Source organism: Lasiosphaeria miniovina (assembly GCF_030549165.1).
Source record: "Lasiosphaeria miniovina strain SMH2392-1A chromosome Unknown B0T26scaffold_8, whole genome shotgun sequence".
Lineage (NCBI taxonomy): Eukaryota > Fungi > Ascomycota > Sordariomycetes > Sordariales > Lasiosphaeriaceae > Lasiosphaeria > Lasiosphaeria miniovina.
Window position 1 is genome coordinate 943224 of NW_026848227.1, and position 16965 is coordinate 960188.

At 52.1% G+C, this 16965-nt stretch overlaps 3 protein-coding genes across 3 annotated transcripts; all 3 read left to right on the top strand.

The window, feature by feature from the left end:
* Positions 1-3648: 3648 nt before the first annotated feature.
* B0T26DRAFT_864023 (ubiquitin-conjugating enzyme/RWD-like protein) lies at positions 3649-5200 on the top strand. Its single transcript, XM_060447785.1, has 6 exons — positions 3649-3703; positions 3841-3954; positions 4158-4203; positions 4323-4352; positions 4478-4661; positions 4714-5200. Exons 2-6 carry the CDS (start codon positions 3911-3913, stop codon positions 4851-4853), a joined length of 444 nt encoding a protein of 147 aa, XP_060290076.1. The 5' UTR covers positions 3649-3703; positions 3841-3910; the 3' UTR covers positions 4854-5200.
* A 9886-nt stretch (positions 5201-15086) lies between these two features.
* B0T26DRAFT_492469 (uncharacterized protein) lies at positions 15087-15665 on the top strand. Its single transcript, XM_060435331.1, has 2 exons — positions 15087-15283; positions 15353-15665. Exons 1-2 carry the CDS (start codon positions 15189-15191, stop codon positions 15582-15584), a joined length of 327 nt encoding a protein of 108 aa, XP_060290077.1. The 5' UTR covers positions 15087-15188; the 3' UTR covers positions 15585-15665.
* On the top strand, positions 15596-16763 carry B0T26DRAFT_492475 (uncharacterized protein). Its single transcript, XM_060435332.1, has 4 exons — positions 15596-16179; positions 16240-16378; positions 16455-16501; positions 16618-16763. Exons 1-4 carry the CDS (start codon positions 15747-15749, stop codon positions 16734-16736), a joined length of 738 nt encoding a protein of 245 aa, XP_060290078.1. The 5' UTR covers positions 15596-15746; the 3' UTR covers positions 16737-16763.
* Positions 16764-16965: the final 202 nt, after the last annotated feature.

Consider the following 16965-nt stretch of genomic DNA (forward strand, 5'->3'; position numbering starts at 1 on the left):
CAGTCTTAACCATTACCAGAATCAGCTAAGTTGACCATACCTATTTTGGCCCAGCCCACTTTTGGCCCATGCGTAAGCCACCATGCACTTACACCACATGTCATCAATCCTTTTTCTTCAACACACCGCAACTTCCTTAAAACAACACCAAATTCCTTCAATTCTACTACATTCGAGAGCCCTTTCCCTGATCTTTCCAACAATGCCTCAATATAACGAATTGGAAATTCTGTAGGCTATGTAAAAAGTCCGGGAAGGCGTTCCGTTGCGGCGCGCGGCAGAAGAATGTGGCGTTCTGAGGACTACCCTTCGCAACCGTATGCCGGCCACAAATCCCGCCATATTGCATTCGAATACATGCAGGTTCTTCCGCATACAACGGAAGCCCGGCTCGCCGAAAGTATCATCCTTCAGGGCGCTCTCGGCCTATCTCCAACGCATGCAACGGTCCGGGAATTTGCCTGCCGGCTGGCCGTGGACGGAGGCAAGCCGGAATACGTAGGACCGAAGTGGTTGCGCGGCTTCATGGCCCGGAACCCGTCAATTCGGACCCAGCGGGCACAAAGCATGGATGCGGCCCGGCTCAACGGCCCCACGGTCCCGGTAATCACGGCTTGGTTCAACTACCTGGCCCTCCCGGCTATCAAGCTGATCAAGCCGGAGAACCGTTGGAATAAAGACAAGACTGGCCTTCTTGAAGGCCAGGGTGACAACGGCATGGTTCTTGGATCTGAGGAAAGGGCCAACAACAAGAAGCTGAAGAAAAAGCAGCCAGGATCACGGAATTGGACCACGTTCGTGGAATGCATGTCTGCAACAGGTAGGTCAATACCTCCTTTAGTGATTATGAAGGGAAAAACTTTACAACAACAACACTACCCAAGCAAAATGGGTCTCTTCAAAGGTTGGAAGTTCCATACGCAAGGAAAAGGCTAGATTGACGATGAGGGTGCGTTAAAATAGCTTCAGGAAGTCTTTCTTCCTAACACCCGTATGGCCAACAACGAATGCCGGCTCCTGATTGTTGACGGCCACGGTAGTCATACAACTGATGATTATATGTGGACCTGCTTCTAAAACAACATTCAGTTTCTTTACTTACCGGCACACTCATCACACGTGCTTCAGCCGCTTGATTTGACGGTTTTCTCGGTCCTGAAGCGGGCATACAAGAAGAGGTTTAACTCCCTACCCAGTGCTCCGATTCAACGGTCTCCGGCCGGCGCACTAAGTTGATCTGTTACCGGGCTGCCCGGAAGAAGCATTCAAGGAAGAAAACTACAAGGCAGGGTGGTATGCTACCAGCTTGTGGCAGGTAAACAAGCTCAAGCCACTCACGAGCCCTCAAGTGCTAGGAAATAGCAACAAAGCCGGTAAATGTACGGCTATAGCTACTCTCGAGGAAGAGAGGGATACGGCTGATCAACAACAACAGTTGCTTGACGATTACGGTATTTGGAAGACTCCTAATAAGGTTACGGACCTTACGATTGCTTTAGCCAAAGTAAACATTAGCTCCCCGGCCCGCAGGGCACGTCATCAGCTATTCAGGAAGGTCAGGAAGACATTCACCCTCAGGGACTTTGAGCTGGCTAAGCTCAGGCACGAAAATGAGGCTCTGAAAGCTGAGCTTGAGAACAAAAAGAGAACCAAGAGGAAGAAGGTGGAATTAAGCCCAAATTCGAGGTTTGCCTCGATAAAAGACATTCGGCGCGCGCAGAGGACAGTGGGGCGCGATATTGACAGCTCTAACGAATCAGAAAGCTCGGAAGAAGAAGAAGAAGTCAAAAGTTATATAGAGATTAGTTGATTTGGCGATATTTTACATGTTTCTATGTAGGGTGTCATTCATGTAAGTGGGCGGCTCAGCACGGCCAAATGTGGGCTGGGCCAAAATAGGCATAGTCAACTTAGAATGGTTGAAGGTGGGGAAAAGATGTAGTCCAGGGCACTGTAGCGGTTGTACTGGTGCAGCTATGGCACTGTAAAGTATTGTGGAAGCTGCACAGCACCACGGGACACTGTATAAAGAACTGTACAGCGGCACAAACCAGTATATAGCGATATGAGGTGCGATTGGTGTGTGGAGCACTAGGCCCCCTGGAAGACTGTCGAATACGAGGCCATGAGTCTCCGGAAGACCTGCCTCTTGCTCATATAAGGCCAGTCCTTTCTCTTGGATAGATTTCCTTCCTCAAGTAAGTTAAGCACTCACCACTCTTTGTGTTGTGGTGACAAAAATGTGTGTTGCATTAGGGAGCTAACTCTAGGAGGGGTTATTCCCCGTACTAAATGTGTGGGCGAGAACCCTAGTGCGGGCTGCTGACCCAGGCTTTACCTAAGCAGGGCTAAGCCCCGCAACACTTTGTATTTACACCCTTCATAATACAGCTCCTCTTTGTCTTCTTCAGCAGTCAGCCCGCCCAAGAAGACCCTGGCCGCAGGGCAGAGTCTCCTGCCGCCCATGAGGTAGACTATTGAGCAGAGTTCTCACAGTCTAAGTGGCAGGCCCGCAGCAGAGTTCTGCAGACCTGTAGCAGTCAGGCTGCTTCCCTCAGTGCCTCTCACAAGGCACTGTCGTACGAGACCGTAAGGCACAGTTCCTGCGATCTACCTTGCACTTAGCTCTCGAGCCTACGCTAAACCGCTCCACTCCGCCTACCTACCACACGCAGTTCAACAAATGAAAAATGAAAATCGAAGGAATATTGAGAAGGGCCGAAAAAATGAAGGAATGTTGGGCATGGCCAAAGAAATAGAGCAGGTGGGAAAAATGAAGGAATGTTGAAAAAGAGGCGAAGAAATGAAGTAGCCAACGGAGTGGCTAAAGGTGGGGAAAAAAATGAAGCAAGATAGAAAGGAATAAAGGCAAAAGAATGAGTGTTCAACGGGTAGGTCGTCGTTGTTGGCCCGGGAGGTCGTCTTCCAGGGCTTGTTGCGTGGTAGACGCTCTACGGCTAGGTGACGCCAGGGAGATAGTCACGGCCACTTCTTCCGTAGATTCGAAGGTTCTCAGGCTGCGGTTGGGATTCGAAGCATGAATGCTCCGTCGTACCATCTCTTCGTAGGCGGAGATACAGAAGCTCGTACAGAGGGCTGGCTCACGGGTTGACCGTTCCTTATGGCGCTGTCTCTTCTGTTCGATCCTTGCTGATCTGTAGTATAGACCGCTGTCCCAATAGTGGTGAATTAACCACTGATCAGTGTTGGAATCACCAGGTACCAGTACTGCCACAGGGCGTGCTGCACGCCGAAAGCTGGTGGTTCAAGTGATGGTCATTGTTGGTTTCGCACGCCAGTTCTAGCCCGTCGGCACTTATATGGAATCTGGGACCCCTACGCCTCCACCGCCGCCCGTGTAGCCGATGAATGCGTTGCTACAGCTACTTCTATGTGTCTGAAATGCGCGTTGTTCCAACAACGACCGGCCCGCACCCCGTCCAGACTTGGGCGTAGCCGACCGAACTGCCAAGACCGCCCCTCAACCAATCATTGGTCCTCTTGGTCGAGTTTGCTGTGGGGCCCCTTCTGGGGCACTCCTTGGTGGCCCCTGCACCAGCCTAAGATAACTTGCTCCGCTCATTTCCCCCCTCCCCCCTCCTAGTCCTCTCCTCTTACAACCTAACTTTCGCTAACTTGGAACCAATCCTGATCTCCGGCGATCTTCACCGGTGCGAGGGCGCAACTAAAAATCTTTCTCTTTGTAAGATCCATATTCTCGGGATTCCTTATAACTCTCTCTTTGCGTCGACTGTTTTTTCAAACCGCTGTCTGACGCACCGGTTCATTCGGATTCTCTGCATTTCTACCACAGCCCTTGCTAACCCAGCCTTGTTCCAGCAGGCTTAGAGTTATCGACCCAACGCTCAACTCCAGAATTAAAGCGCGCAACACGTATCCATAACCGAAGATGGCTCTGAAGCGAATTACCAATGAGCTCGCTGACCTCGGCCGGTATGTCGCATTATTAAGACCCTTACACCACTCTCTTTCATTTCCATTGTCATCTCATCAGTCCTCCTTTGGTGGAGTCGGGACTGCGGGCGGGGTTGTTATCGCATTTGCGAGGCTAACACCGGCTGGGTTCCAAGCGTCCCAGACAAGCCTCGACAAATACTGAACAATAATCTTCGCGATGCTAACATTCTGTCTCGTAGCGATCCTACCTTTTCGTGTACGGCCGGGCCGGTAGGCGATAACATGGTACGAAATACACATACCGCCTCTCATAAGCCAAGATATGCTGGCGCATATGGCACGAGCGGGCGGCCTGTACGTCTCGAACTGTCCTCAAGACTTTGCTAACATGTACTCGTACCTAGTTCCAGTGGCAAGCCACGATCATGGGCCCAGTAAGACGTCCCGCTATTGTTTTCAGTTCCTTGCGCTACCTGTTTACTTGATTGTTCTTGTGTCGGAAATCAAAGCCATCGTTCCTGAACTTCCTAGTATCTGTATACTAATAGCTTCGTTATAGAGCGATTCGCCATATTCCGATGGCGTGTTTTTCCTTAACATCGCATTTCCAAATGACTACCCGTTCAAGCCACCCCGGATCAGCTTCAGCACCCCTGTCTTCCACCCTAACATCAATGCCGACGGCGGTATCTGCCTAGACATTTTGCGAGAGTCGTGGAGCCCAGTGTTGACTGTCTCCAAGTGTAAATCACGACCCCAGTCCTCATTTCATATTGTATTCTAATTGGGGTGTAGTGCTGCTCTCCATTAGCTCGATGCTAACGGACCCGAACCCGGATGACCCTCTCATGCCTGATATCGCCTACATGTACCATACAGACCGCGCCAAGTACGATGCGATCGCGCGTGAGTGGACCCGGAAGTATGCTAATTAGCGTCTTGGCAAGGAAGGCGTTATGGGGAGGGGTTATAAAAAGGACTGGTCTTTTTATATACCAGACGTGATGGGTCGACCCTGGACATGGCGGTCGTTTCGGAATGCCTCGCCGTAAATAATAGGCTACGAGCAGCTGCCCGCAATGTCACAGAGATCCACTTGCTAGATAGATACAGGTTCAGATTGAACCAGAACTCATAGGTTACGAGGACATCATTCCGTAGTAAATACCTAGTTTACCTAAGCTCGTCGTAAACCCAGAAAACCCGATGTTGAAATGACAAGGTCATTCGTTCCATAGTCACTGCAGTAAACGATGCGAATGAGGTGGTTGTGGTGGTTGTATTCTGGTCTGCTCTATGTCTAAAAGGTCACGAACTACGGGGACAGGATGCGCGTTGAAATTGGCGATGCTGGAGGTCACGTGAGGGGTGCGCCTCGCGCACGTGCCGCATAGCGGCCCGCGCGCTGGTCAGCCACTGAGGCTGTGCAGCCTGTTGAACAATCACGTGCGACTGCATCCTCTGATGGACTGGTAGTTCCCACACCCGAACAGTGACGTCCTAAAGGCGGCTTTGTGAGGACCCGTCCACCAAACTGGCCCTCAAGCAGCCAGAGCCGCCCAGAACCCCCGGGCCTATCAGAAGCCTCCTCGAGGCCCCGCCTACACCACTGATAGACGAAAACTTATTCGCGAGCACGCGACGCGTTGTCGGACTTTTCTTTCTTTCCCTCCTCAGTTTAGAATCTTCATCGATAGCACCCAATGGACTGAGTTCACCTCAATGCCTTGCCCTGGTCGTGACACAATTCTAAACTCTTCTCTTCCTTGCTGACGAAGCAAGTAAAATATATCTCCCTCATTCCCGCATTTATTTGCAACCCCTAGACAGGGTGACCCACCTTTGCAATCGCCCCACTTTGCAATTTTTCCCCCACACCGCCAACTTCCTACTCTCTACCTTCCACCACCAACAACTTCCTCAATACTGGTCGGAATAGGCTCAAAATACGATGGTTCGACGCGTACGAGAGCGGCTAATAGCCGAGGCTATTGAGGCTATTGATCAGGGCGCTCAGCAGAAGGAAGTAGCGCGCCTATATAGGATCCCTGAATCCACCCTCAGCAGACGACGCCGTGGACAACAGGATCCACGACAAGCGCAAAAAAACACCCAGAAGTTAACTGACGGCCAGGAAGCCTTCGTCGCCGAGTGAGCTCTTGAGGAGGAAGCTGCAGGGCGTGCCCCAAGTCGTGCACAGCTAAGACGATTCGCACAAGCGATTCTGAACGAAGCCGGGCTCCCTGGGCGAGTTGGTGAGCGCTGGGTAGATCGGTTTTTTACCCGCAACCCCAGGGTAAAGGCCAAGTTAGGTACCTTATTAGAACGGTCTCGAGTCAAAGGATCTACCCGTGAGAGATTCCAGGATTTTTTTGATCGTTTGGAAGCTGTAATTAAGGACAAGAAGCTGGTACCTGCGAATATCGCCAATATGGACGAACATGGCATGCAAGAGACGGAAACTACGGTTGGGAAGGTGATTGGCGATGCCCTCACATCTCGGGCAGTCCTGACTGGCCCTGATCCAACGACCTGGGTCAGTATTATCGAGTGTGGTACCGCTGAGGGCAAGCGATTGACGCCCGTAGTGATCTTTACGGGTGAAAATCTACAAGGCCAACACTTCCCGGATAACTTCAAGGAACTACCAGTCCTCAAGACCTGGAAGTACGACTATACGCCCACAGGCTAGAGCAATAGCAAAATAGCTCTTATGTGGCTCAAGGAAGTATATCTTCCTCAAACAAAGCCCCAAAGGAAGGACGATTGGCGCCTATTAATCCTCGACGAACACGCTACTCATATCGACGAAGACTTTATGCTTCTAGCTAAAAGAAACCGCGTACACCTACTATACTTACCTTCACACACTTCTCACAAGACCCAGCCACTCGACCGGTCTATCTTTTCGACTTTGAAGTCCTATTTTCGCCAAAGAACCCTCGAATTGGCTTCCTTCACAGCCTCAGCACCTATCAACAAGCAACGCTTCCTTTTTTGCTACCGGGACGCCTCAGCGCAGGGTATGTCAGCCCGAAATATCATATCCGACTTCCGGAAGACTAGAATCTGGCCTTTCCAACCCGCTCGTATACTTGACGACCCCGAGGCGGTCCGGGACGAAGCTGCAAAACCAGTACCCCCATCCACACCACCCCGGAAGACCCGGGCAACCCGGAACGACCTCTTCAATACACCTCAAGGTAGTCACGACGTCCGCAGGCAAGAGGGCTTAGCCAAGACGGCCACTAGTCCCCGAGATAGGGTCGTCAGGACTATGTTGACGAAGGTAGGGAGGGCACTTGATCAGAAGAATACGGAAATCGCTGCTTTTAAGGCAAAAAACGACTTCTTAGCCAACGAGTTGGAATCCAAAAAACCCTATTCACGTAAAAGGGTCAAAATAGACGCCAACGACAGATTTGCTACTATTGACGAAATTGACGAGGCTCAAAAAGCTAGTCAAAAGCCTCCCAAGAAGAGATCCAAGAAGACCAAGTCCAGGCCTGCACACTTGGTCCAGGAAGCTGAAGAAATTATCGCCCGTGGGCTTGAGCAATATAGGGCGATTGACGAGGACTAGAATGTACTTTTTTCTATAGAATTTGGCCTACAATTGAGTATTTTGACGATTCTTGTGGTGGGCGGTGATGGTGGTGGGCGATTGCAAAGGGGGGCGATTGCATAAGTGGGTCGCCTTGTCTACGTCGGCTGTACACGACGCAAAACTAAGGCACAGAACCCCCGCGCAGTCAATGCCGCCGAAGAAAGATTACGGCCCACCGACACGCAAATCCGATCGACTCTCTAAAAAAGATAGCAGCGACCGGACCCCAACAGGAGAATCGAGTATCACAGCCAAAGTGCCAGACGACACCGTCCTCGATACACCCTCGAGCCCAGAGCTAAACAAGCCCGCCGAAGACCCCAGTGACCCCGAGTCAGAAGTACCTGTCACTACCAACAGCAACACCGAAAGCAGATCGCCCGCTGTTACCGCGCGAGACCCTGATCAAGATACACCTCTCGCCTCTGTCAAAGTCGAGATAACGAACTCCAGCATCCTCACCGAACAATCGGAAGTCAACCGACAATTGACCCATTACAACCTCCGCCCCGCACCAACAGACGACGAGATGATCGCCACAAGTACACCCACCCCACAATCAACAACCGCAGATATGGCCTCCTCCACGCCTACCACTACAGAGCTTCAAGCCACCATTGCCCGGCTCCAAGCCGAGCTCAATCCCCGCTCCTCTATACCCTTTCGCCAACCCAGCGCCGCTCGCGATATAACCCCAGCTCAAAGCTTGTTTGGCGGAACTGCTTTTAAGCCAGTCGGACCAGCGGCCAAACCCGAGTTCGCCCCGTTCCCTGGGAATGAAGGACAAGACAATCCCAACCCGGACTATGACGCAAGGGCCCGAGAATCACGGAAGGATCCTGGCATCTTCGAAGGAGAGAAAGACCAATTCGATGATTGGATTCTCAAGTTGGCGGCCAAATGTCGTCGAGATAAGAAGACCTTTGTCGACGAGAGAGATCGTATGGACCTGGTCTACGCCTCCACAAAAGGAGTACCCGCCGATCTTCTTCGCTCGAGATATGACGCTCTCACCCATCTATACCACTCGACAGCCGAGATGATCGCCACTCTGGCCAATGCTTACTTCGACGCAAATCAGTCCTTGAAAGCGGCTGACGAACTGCGCGAGCTTCGCTACAACCCGTCCGACGACATTCATGCATTTATCGCGAAAGTTAACGGTCTGGCAGCCCGCGCCAAGATCCCCCTTGAAGAAAGCAAGAATACCTTATTCGCCCATATCCCTAGAGACCTCGACACCCGACTCCTCGCCGATGCCCGCGATCCGACCGTCACGTACGAGAGATTCTGCAATCTCGTCACCAGCGCCGCTCTCTCCAAGCAGGAAGCTTACGAAGAGCGTCGAAAACGCCGAGAGAAGTCCCCCACCGAACGCAAAGCTCGACGCCGCCGGTCTGGAGAATATAAGAACGAGGTCAAGACGACCACAACCCCTGTCGCCCCAGCACCTCGACCGATAGAAAAGGAGGTGGAAATCCTGAAGGCAGCCGACCTCTGCTTCGTGTGCAAGAAGCCAGGACACCAAGCTCGCAAATGTCCTGATCGCAAGGTTATGGCCAGTTTCCTCGCCAGCTTCGATCATGAAGGAAGCTCTGACCGTGACGGGACCGCTGTTGCCGATACTTCGTCGGAATCTTCAGGATCATTAGAGTCGGAAAACTAGTTCGGCTGTCGGAAGTCTCCTCGATAGCCCACATACCACAATTAGCTAAAGTCGGCAGATTACCAAAATCAAATACATTCACCAAACGGGTCAACCTGTTAGTCGATGGCATTGGTCTTAAGACTCACGCTCTTTGTGATACTGGAGCCGATATTTCCCTTTCTATGACCCCGAAGATGGCCAAGAAGCTCGTTGATAAGGTCGGGGCAAAGATGGAACTCTTGCCTAAACCGCTAGTACTTAGTGATTTCAACGGGGCCGCCGCCGCTCGCGCTACCCATCAAGTTCGGGTCACTCTCGAGATCGACGGCAGACGTTTCCCCTGTCAGAAGTTCATTATCATCCCGACCGCCAATAATGTCTTTATAGGACAGGATTGGTTTACCAAGCAGAACGTATGGCTGCACCCCGCCTCGCGTACTCTTCGCTGGCCCGACGACACTCCTGCCCTAGCACAATACTCGCCCAGCATCCTTGTTAATCCGAGCACCAGCACTATTGACATGAATGCCCAGTCAGAGGTGGTCCGCCGAGATCGACTGATGAAGGCCGAGGAACGCAAGCTTAAAGTGCAAAAGATTCTGCAAAATCCCTGGCGCAGGACAAACACACAGACAGTAGCAGCCGCTACGACTCCAGCGGTCGCAACAGAACAGAAGCACAGCCCCGAGATGATTGCTTGCCTCCGCGCAATTGAGACTGACCCTCGCCAAGAGAGATGGAAAAAGCAGAAGATGCCCCAAACTGCCATACCATTGGATGGAGTCTCTAATCAGCCCACCGTGAGCCTCAACGCTCTTACCGTCGACCCTAAGGCTTGGAACAAGACCTTCGACGGAAAGCATATCCCGTTTCCGGTAGGAGAGGATTCCGAGCACATCAACAAAGTGCGCGCCAAGCTACCACGCGAGTTGGCTCACCTGGAAGGATTCTTCTCGAAGAAAGCCTCAACGCAACTGCCTCCTAGTCGCCCTGGCTTTGATATGGTTCTTGAGCTTAGTAAGCCGCTGGAGGGAAGACCGTCTCGCTACCCTACGCCCTTCGCTTTCTTAGGACTCGAAAAGGAGACCACCGACGAACTACTGAAGATCGGGTTCATTGAACGATGCATGACCGATAAACCTGCTCCCACCCTATTCGTGCCTAAACCCCATTCAGAAGAGCACCGTTTCTGCGTAGATTACCGCTGAGTTAACGACTTCATCAAGGGTCGACAAGTGTTAGCCCCCGACGTACAAGGCACCATCAGCCGCTGTGGGCGAGCCAAGCACCTTACCAAAATCGACATCATTTGTGCCTTCAATCGATTGCTGATGGACCCCGGTTCAAGGTACCTTACCGCCTTTACCACTCGCCAAGGCACCTTCCAATGGAAAGTCCTGCCCTTCGGACTGAAAGTCGGGCCAGTTTGGTTCCAAGCCTTTATCAATGCACAACTCAACGAGTTACTGGACCTCTTTGCTAGTGCCTATGCTGATGACGTTCTGGCCTATTCAGAGGGCGATGACGAGGAACACTTCGAACACGTTGAGGAGATCATCTATCGACTTCACAAGGCCGGACTCCAAGGCGATATCAAGAAGTCCTCTTTCAACGTGACCGAAGTCGACTACCTGGGTATGATTCTGGAGACCGGAAAAGGAGTGCGAGTGGACCCTGCCAAAGTAGCCGCCATCCTGGATTGGGATTGGGACGACTTGACGTCGAAGTCCTCTGTTCGATCATTCCTAGGCCTCTGCAACTTCATTCGGATCTTCTGTTACCACGCCAGCCAAGTTGCCGAACCACTCACCAGGCTGTTAAAGAAGGACGTTGCCTTCGAGAAGGGACCCGAGCAAAAAGCCGCCTTCGACGCACTCAAGAGGCTGGCTACCGAGGCCCCAGTTTTGGCATTCTACAAGCCAGGTTTCCCAGTGAAAGTCGACACCGATGCTTCCAACAACGCCACGGGCGGTGTGATCTGGCAGCAGCAAGAAGACGGAGAATGGAAGCCGATCGGATACTCGTCCAAGACAATGTCCGTCCCAGAGCAAAACTATCTCATCCAAGACAAGGAGCTTTTGGCTGTGGTCAACACCTTGAAGGACTTTGAACCGGCTCTGTGGGGAACCAAGTTCTTTGTACAGACTGATCATCAAGCTCTCATCTATTGGTCTACTAAGAAACTACTATCCGCCCGCCAGATTCGCTGGTCGTACTACTTAGCCAATTTCGACATCACCTTCCGTTACCGCCTAGGCAAGGATAATGTTGCCGCCGACGCTCTCTCTCGCAAAACCGTAGACAACCCGACGGTCAAGGCACGAGAAATCCAAGACAGAACGTTCGCCTTAATCCCACCCGAAAAGATTGAAGGGCTGCCGAACGACGGTGCGATATCAATCAACGCCCTGACCTCCATAGAACTTCGTGGAGCGGATTTGGTCGATGTTATTATTGCCGAGAACGCCAAGCAGAACTTGGGTCGTAAAGAAGGATTGTTAGTTATTCCGGAGACTACCGCTGACGGAAGCGTCTTTCTACGGACTGCCCTAATTTGAGAAGCCCATGAACCCAAGGCATTCGCTCACGCAGGACAGAACAAGACGGTCGCCCTGTTAAAGAAGGAATATTGGTGGCAGGGCCGTAACAGCGATATCAACCGGTACATCCGAAACTGTCAGAGCTGCCAAAGGAACAAGGTTAGACACGACAAGACTCCCGGACTTCTCCATCTGCTGCCGATCCCAAAGCACGTTTGGGAGTGTAAGAGAAGGTAGGTACGCCTGATCAAGGTGGTCACAATGCAGGCAAGAAGGTAGGGGAGCAATGACTTGTATTGGTGTAAGACTTCAACCTGGCCCTCGCAAAGGAAGATGGGCGAGGGCCATTGTTTATATACCTGCTCAGGGGTTCGGCCCGGGCATCAGTCTGCGGTCGTGGCGCCACGGCGTAGCGTATGCCAGCTGGCAGTGTTCTAGCCAGTTGGTGACAAGTGGTGGGCGCGCACCCTGTGCGCGCAGTTGGTGTTTGGGGTGTCCTTTTCCTTACAGGGAGCATGTAGTAGTAGACGGAAAGAACATGCCAACGGACGACAAAGGCTATGACTACGTTTGGGCTTTCATCTGTCGTTTCAGTAAGCTGATCGCCACCCTGGCCGGACGCAAGACGGATACCGCGGAGATATTAGCCACCCGGTATTACCATCATCTTTACCGCTTCCTGGGAGTCCCTAGTCAGTGGATTAGCGACAACGCCGGACCCTTCATCTCCGAATTCCTCGATACCCTCAACAAGCTCACGGGCACCAAACATCGCCACGGAAGCTCGAGACACCCTCAAACGCAAGGAAGTATCGAGATCACCAATGCGGAGTTGGATCAAAAGCTGAGGTTTTATGTGGACAAGTACCAGACCAAATGGCGAGAACACTTGCCTGCCTTGGACCTGGCCCACAATGTAGCCTACCATTCAGCTATTGGAATGTCTCCATTGGAAGTAACGTTGGGAACCAGCCCTCGGAATCCCTTGTCTCTGCCATTGCCCGAGCTAGACCTGTCTACCGATCAGCAAAAAAAGGCCTTGGATATCGTCAAGCAAACCCAGCGAGCCCAAGACCTGGCAAGACAAAACGCCATTGCCACACAGGCCTTAATGGAGGCTCAAGCTAATAAGAAGCGTCGCCCCGTTGACTTCGGTGTGGGAGATTCAGTATATGTTAGTGAGAAAGGATTCTCTACCGAAGCACCAACAACCAAGCTGGATTCCCAGAACGCCGGACCTTGGACTATAGTCGACATGAAAGGCCATAGCTTCGTCCTTGATACTCCGTCATGGTACAAGGGAAGTAAGGTCTTTCACGCTGATAGGCTGAGAAAAGCTTCTGAGGACCCTTTACCTCAACAACGGGCAGAACCGGAACCCCCTGTGGAGATCAATGGAGAACCCGAGTGGGAGGTCGAGAAGGTTCTGGCATCGCGACTGTTCGGTCAACGAAAGAAGCTCCAATACCAAGTGTCTTGGGTCGGCCTGGATCCCGACGAAACCTGGTATACAGCTGGCGATCTCAAGAACTCTCCATTGCTGCTGGAGTCCTTCCACAAAGAACACCCGGAAGCTGCTGGTCCGCCAGTGAGATTACAGCAATGGATACGAGACGCGGCAGACGATGCTTTCAGTCGCGATCATGAGGATGATGAAGTGGCGGAACACGATGCGACGGGAAGGAGGACAAAGAAGAAGCATGCCACCAGGCATACTTGAATTGCCCCCGCAGTACTCTTTCAAGCTTCCTGAACGCCAAGCGCTCAGAGCTTGGAAGGGGGTAATGTGAGGACCCGTCCACCAAACTGGCCCTCAAGCAGCCAGAGCCGCCCAGAACCCCCGGGCCTATCAGAAGCCTCCTCGAGGCCCTACCTACTCCACTGATAGATGAAAACTTATTCGCGAGCACGCGACGCGTTGTCGGACTTTTCCTTCTTTCCCCCCTCAGTTTAGAAACTTCGTCGATAGCACCCAATGGACTGAGTTAACCTCAATGCCTTGCCCTGGTCGTGACAGCCGTAATCCTTAAGAGTGTTCTGCTTGAAGTCAGTCAAGATTGAGCATATGCTAGAGCAGCTCACCTTGGTAAAACCCATCCCTCGGACGATCTCTCCTGCTGTCTCCGCAATCGGATCATCGTCATCATTCCAGAATTGTTCTACCGCATTGTCTAAACTTTGCCTAAGCACCTACTCATCCTCATCGCCTGCAAACTCTTTGTCGCCGGTATCGCTAAGGGTACCGTCTCAAGGAGAGGGAGACAGCGTAGGCTCTACTCATAATCGGCATAAGCTACGTAGCGCCTAAAGGCTCTATTCTCAAAGTTGGCTATTGCTCTTCTGTAGGTTGGTGATGCATCAATTGCGGATCAATTCTCCTGAATTGTTATTATTAGATTGGGATTTGAGTCTAAGTTCGGCATATGCTGAAGCAGAGTAATAATTGTGCAGCAATATTATTTTGATTCTTAATTTTTTCGTGCATTGCAGATGTCTACCCTTGCTTGCCGGTCTTTTCTACTTTAGGTTAGTCGGCTGACCTTCAGCATATGCTATGTGCTGACCGAGAAGATCAACAAGGGTCATAACGGCTCAACATAGGTCAAACTCTATGACCTGTGTTGAGCTTTTTCAGGGTTGGGGTTTTTCGACCTATGTTGAGCTTTTTATGACCCATGTTGAGCTGTGACCTACTTTGGTAGCGGGGGCCTAGTTGCCTGGTGCCTAGGCCCTGATCTTCTCGCGAAAAATGGCCATTTTTCATGGCTTTTCGCCAAAAGCGAGCACCCCAGCCATGCCAAGTGTAAGGAAACCACCCTCGTAACCACCATGGCCACCGCCACCAGGGCCACCCTCGCCACCGTCGCCACTATCGCCACCGCTAACAGGGCCACGCACTATCGCCACTACCACCCTGGCTACGCAAGGATGACTCGTAACCCCTTTCACGTGTATATAGACCATGGCCTTCGCACACCTCTTTAGCTCAGGCCAGGTTGAAGTCTTACGCCAATACCAGTCATTGCTCGCCCTGCTTGTTGCTCCTATTGTGACCACCTTGATCAGGCGTATCTGCCTTCTCTTACACCAAGACAGTGCTTTCCGAGACGCTTTCCCGTTTTTGGCAGCACTTTTCGCCTGAAAAATGGGAAGCCGCCCGCCACCCCTGAACCCCCCATGAAGCTAATGTACCGAGCTAATGCAAGCTGTGGCTAACTGCAATAAGCTAGAAAACTGGGCCGTGATGACCGAATACTGCTGTTTTTTTGAGTTTTGGCAAATACTCAAATCTCGCTTTTCAGGGGCCTCTTTTCGCGAAAAATGGCCAAAATTGGCGACAGGGCCCTATTCCACGCCTATAAAAAGTAACAAGAATACGAGTGAGCGCGCGAGGACGTCGTGAAGCTGGCTGGTGATCTGTTTTGTAAAGAGATTTGCTCCCAAATAGAATGACCTTCCAACCAACAAGCCTCCCATGGCGACTTTATTCATTCTGGCAGCTGGACTGGCCAGACTGGAGAGAATGGCCACGACAAAGGACACACCATCCAGCGTTGAACAACGAAGGCGGTGAGTCTCCTTGGGCTTGGCAATCTAACTCTATTTACGGCTAGTTGGACTAACCAGGGCCCAATGCAGTACATCTTGGCGTAAGCGCTTGCAACAGGGGTTGCAAAGTCACCCCTTTTCGCGAAAAACAGCGAAAACTGGTTCATTTTTCGCGAGAACATCAGGCCCCTGGCCACTTCACCGCCTTTCGTTATCGGGCGGTAACGGTTTCTGCCAATTACGATACGCAGACCTTCCCTTGCAAGGGTTTTTTATCAAACCTTCCCTTGTAAGGGTTTTTTATCAACGTGCTTTGGAGTGACGAGTAAAGAACGTAGTTGCCCCGCCAAATTTATTTCACTCTTCTACATCTATTTCACTTTTCTACACATATTTTACCAGGCAAATCCATTTCACTCAACGTGCTTCAGAGCGACGAAGAAGAAACGCATTTGCCCCCAGGCAAATCTATTTCGCTCAACAAATGAGCATGATGGACGGCGACTATCACCTTCCCCAATCGCGCGAGAATGCTGCGGAAGACTATGAAGTCGACGACGTCGGCAGTACGAGCAGCGTGAGCAGCACGTACAGCATGAGCAGCATGAGTAGCATGAGTCGACACGAAAGCCGACTGTGCTTCGTGACGGTTGGCGCGACGGCAGGTTTTCGGCAGCTGCTCGCCGAGATCATTAAGCCAGAGTTCCTGCAGCGACTCGCGCACTACAAATTCAGAAGACTCGAGGTCCAGTGCGGCCCAGACTACGATTGGTTTGCCGAGCAGGTTGAGGCCTTGCCCGACGACTACGGCATCGATATTCGCAGCTTCACGTACACCAAAAACATGAGCCTCTGCTACGTTCGGTGCCGCGGTGAAGCCGGTCTCCGACTAGCCGGATGCGTCATCACCCACGCTGGTGAAGAGACTTGAACTCGCAACTATCTCACACTTTCTGTACTGACGCGAAACTCGGCAGGCTCGAGCAACGTTCTTGAGGTCAAGCGGACCCAGGCACCTCTCATTGCAGTGCCCAATCCCGCTATCACAGACAAACACCAAGAGGACCTGGCCGACGTGATGGAGGATCAGGGCTGGGGAATCTCCGGAGAGCTTGGGTATTTAGCCCTCTCCTCTTTAATTCATCAATCACCTTCTCGACGCAGAACGCGATTGCTAATCTAGACCTTACAGACAATTGACCGTCGCCCTGGCGCGCTCCCAAGAGCTCGTCGCTCAAGGTCAGCTCCCCTCCCCCACGACCCGCCGCCAGACTCAAGCCGGAGCTTCCCGGTGCCCGAGTCGGAGCGCGTGACCCTCCCTATTCGACTATACGGTGCTAACGTACTCTCCACAGAGATGCTAAGACAGGAGCTATATTTAGCTGAGCTCGACGAGGTCCTCAGCGACTTTGAGCAGGAAAATGAAGGCCGTGGTGAGGATTTGGAGGGCTTGGCTCGGATTGCGAACGACTAGGAGACGCGCCGACTCAGTGCCCGGAACGAACACAACCACGAGCTTTGCGCCAACTATGGCGGCCAGCCCAGCGGCGACGACGTTGGAGGCTCGGGTGTCAGTGTCGAGCGGCTGTGGGACTTGGAATGGAGCCAGGTGGGCCTCGGACGGCTGTCGTTGGACTCGAACAAGGAGCCCAAGGAGCCTAAAGAAGGCAAATAATCAACGAGGAGACTGGCGAGTCTTGGCG

Coding starts and splice junctions, on each gene's coding strand:
- B0T26DRAFT_492475 (XM_060435332.1), top strand. CDS start 15,747: ATGAGCATGATGGACGGCGACTATCACCTTCCCCAATCGCGCGAGAAT. Junction 16,379..16,454: donor GGAATCTCCGGAGAGCTTGG/GTATTTAGCCCT, acceptor TAGACCTTACAG/ACAATTGACCGTCGCCCTGG. Junction 16,502..16,617: donor CCAAGAGCTCGTCGCTCAAG/GTCAGCTCCCCT, acceptor TACTCTCCACAG/AGATGCTAAGACAGGAGCTA.
- B0T26DRAFT_492469 (XM_060435331.1), top strand. CDS start 15,189: ATGGCGACTTTATTCATTCTGGCAGCTGGACTGGCCAGACTGGAGAGA. Junction 15,284..15,352: donor AGCGTTGAACAACGAAGGCG/GTGAGTCTCCTT, acceptor GGCCCAATGCAG/TACATCTTGGCGTAAGCGCT.
- B0T26DRAFT_864023 (XM_060447785.1), top strand. CDS start 3,911: ATGGCTCTGAAGCGAATTACCAATGAGCTCGCTGACCTCGGCCG. Junction 3,955..4,157: donor GAGCTCGCTGACCTCGGCCG/GTATGTCGCATT, acceptor TCTGTCTCGTAG/CGATCCTACCTTTTCGTGTA. Junction 4,353..4,477: donor AAGCCACGATCATGGGCCCA/GTAAGACGTCCC, acceptor GCTTCGTTATAG/AGCGATTCGCCATATTCCGA.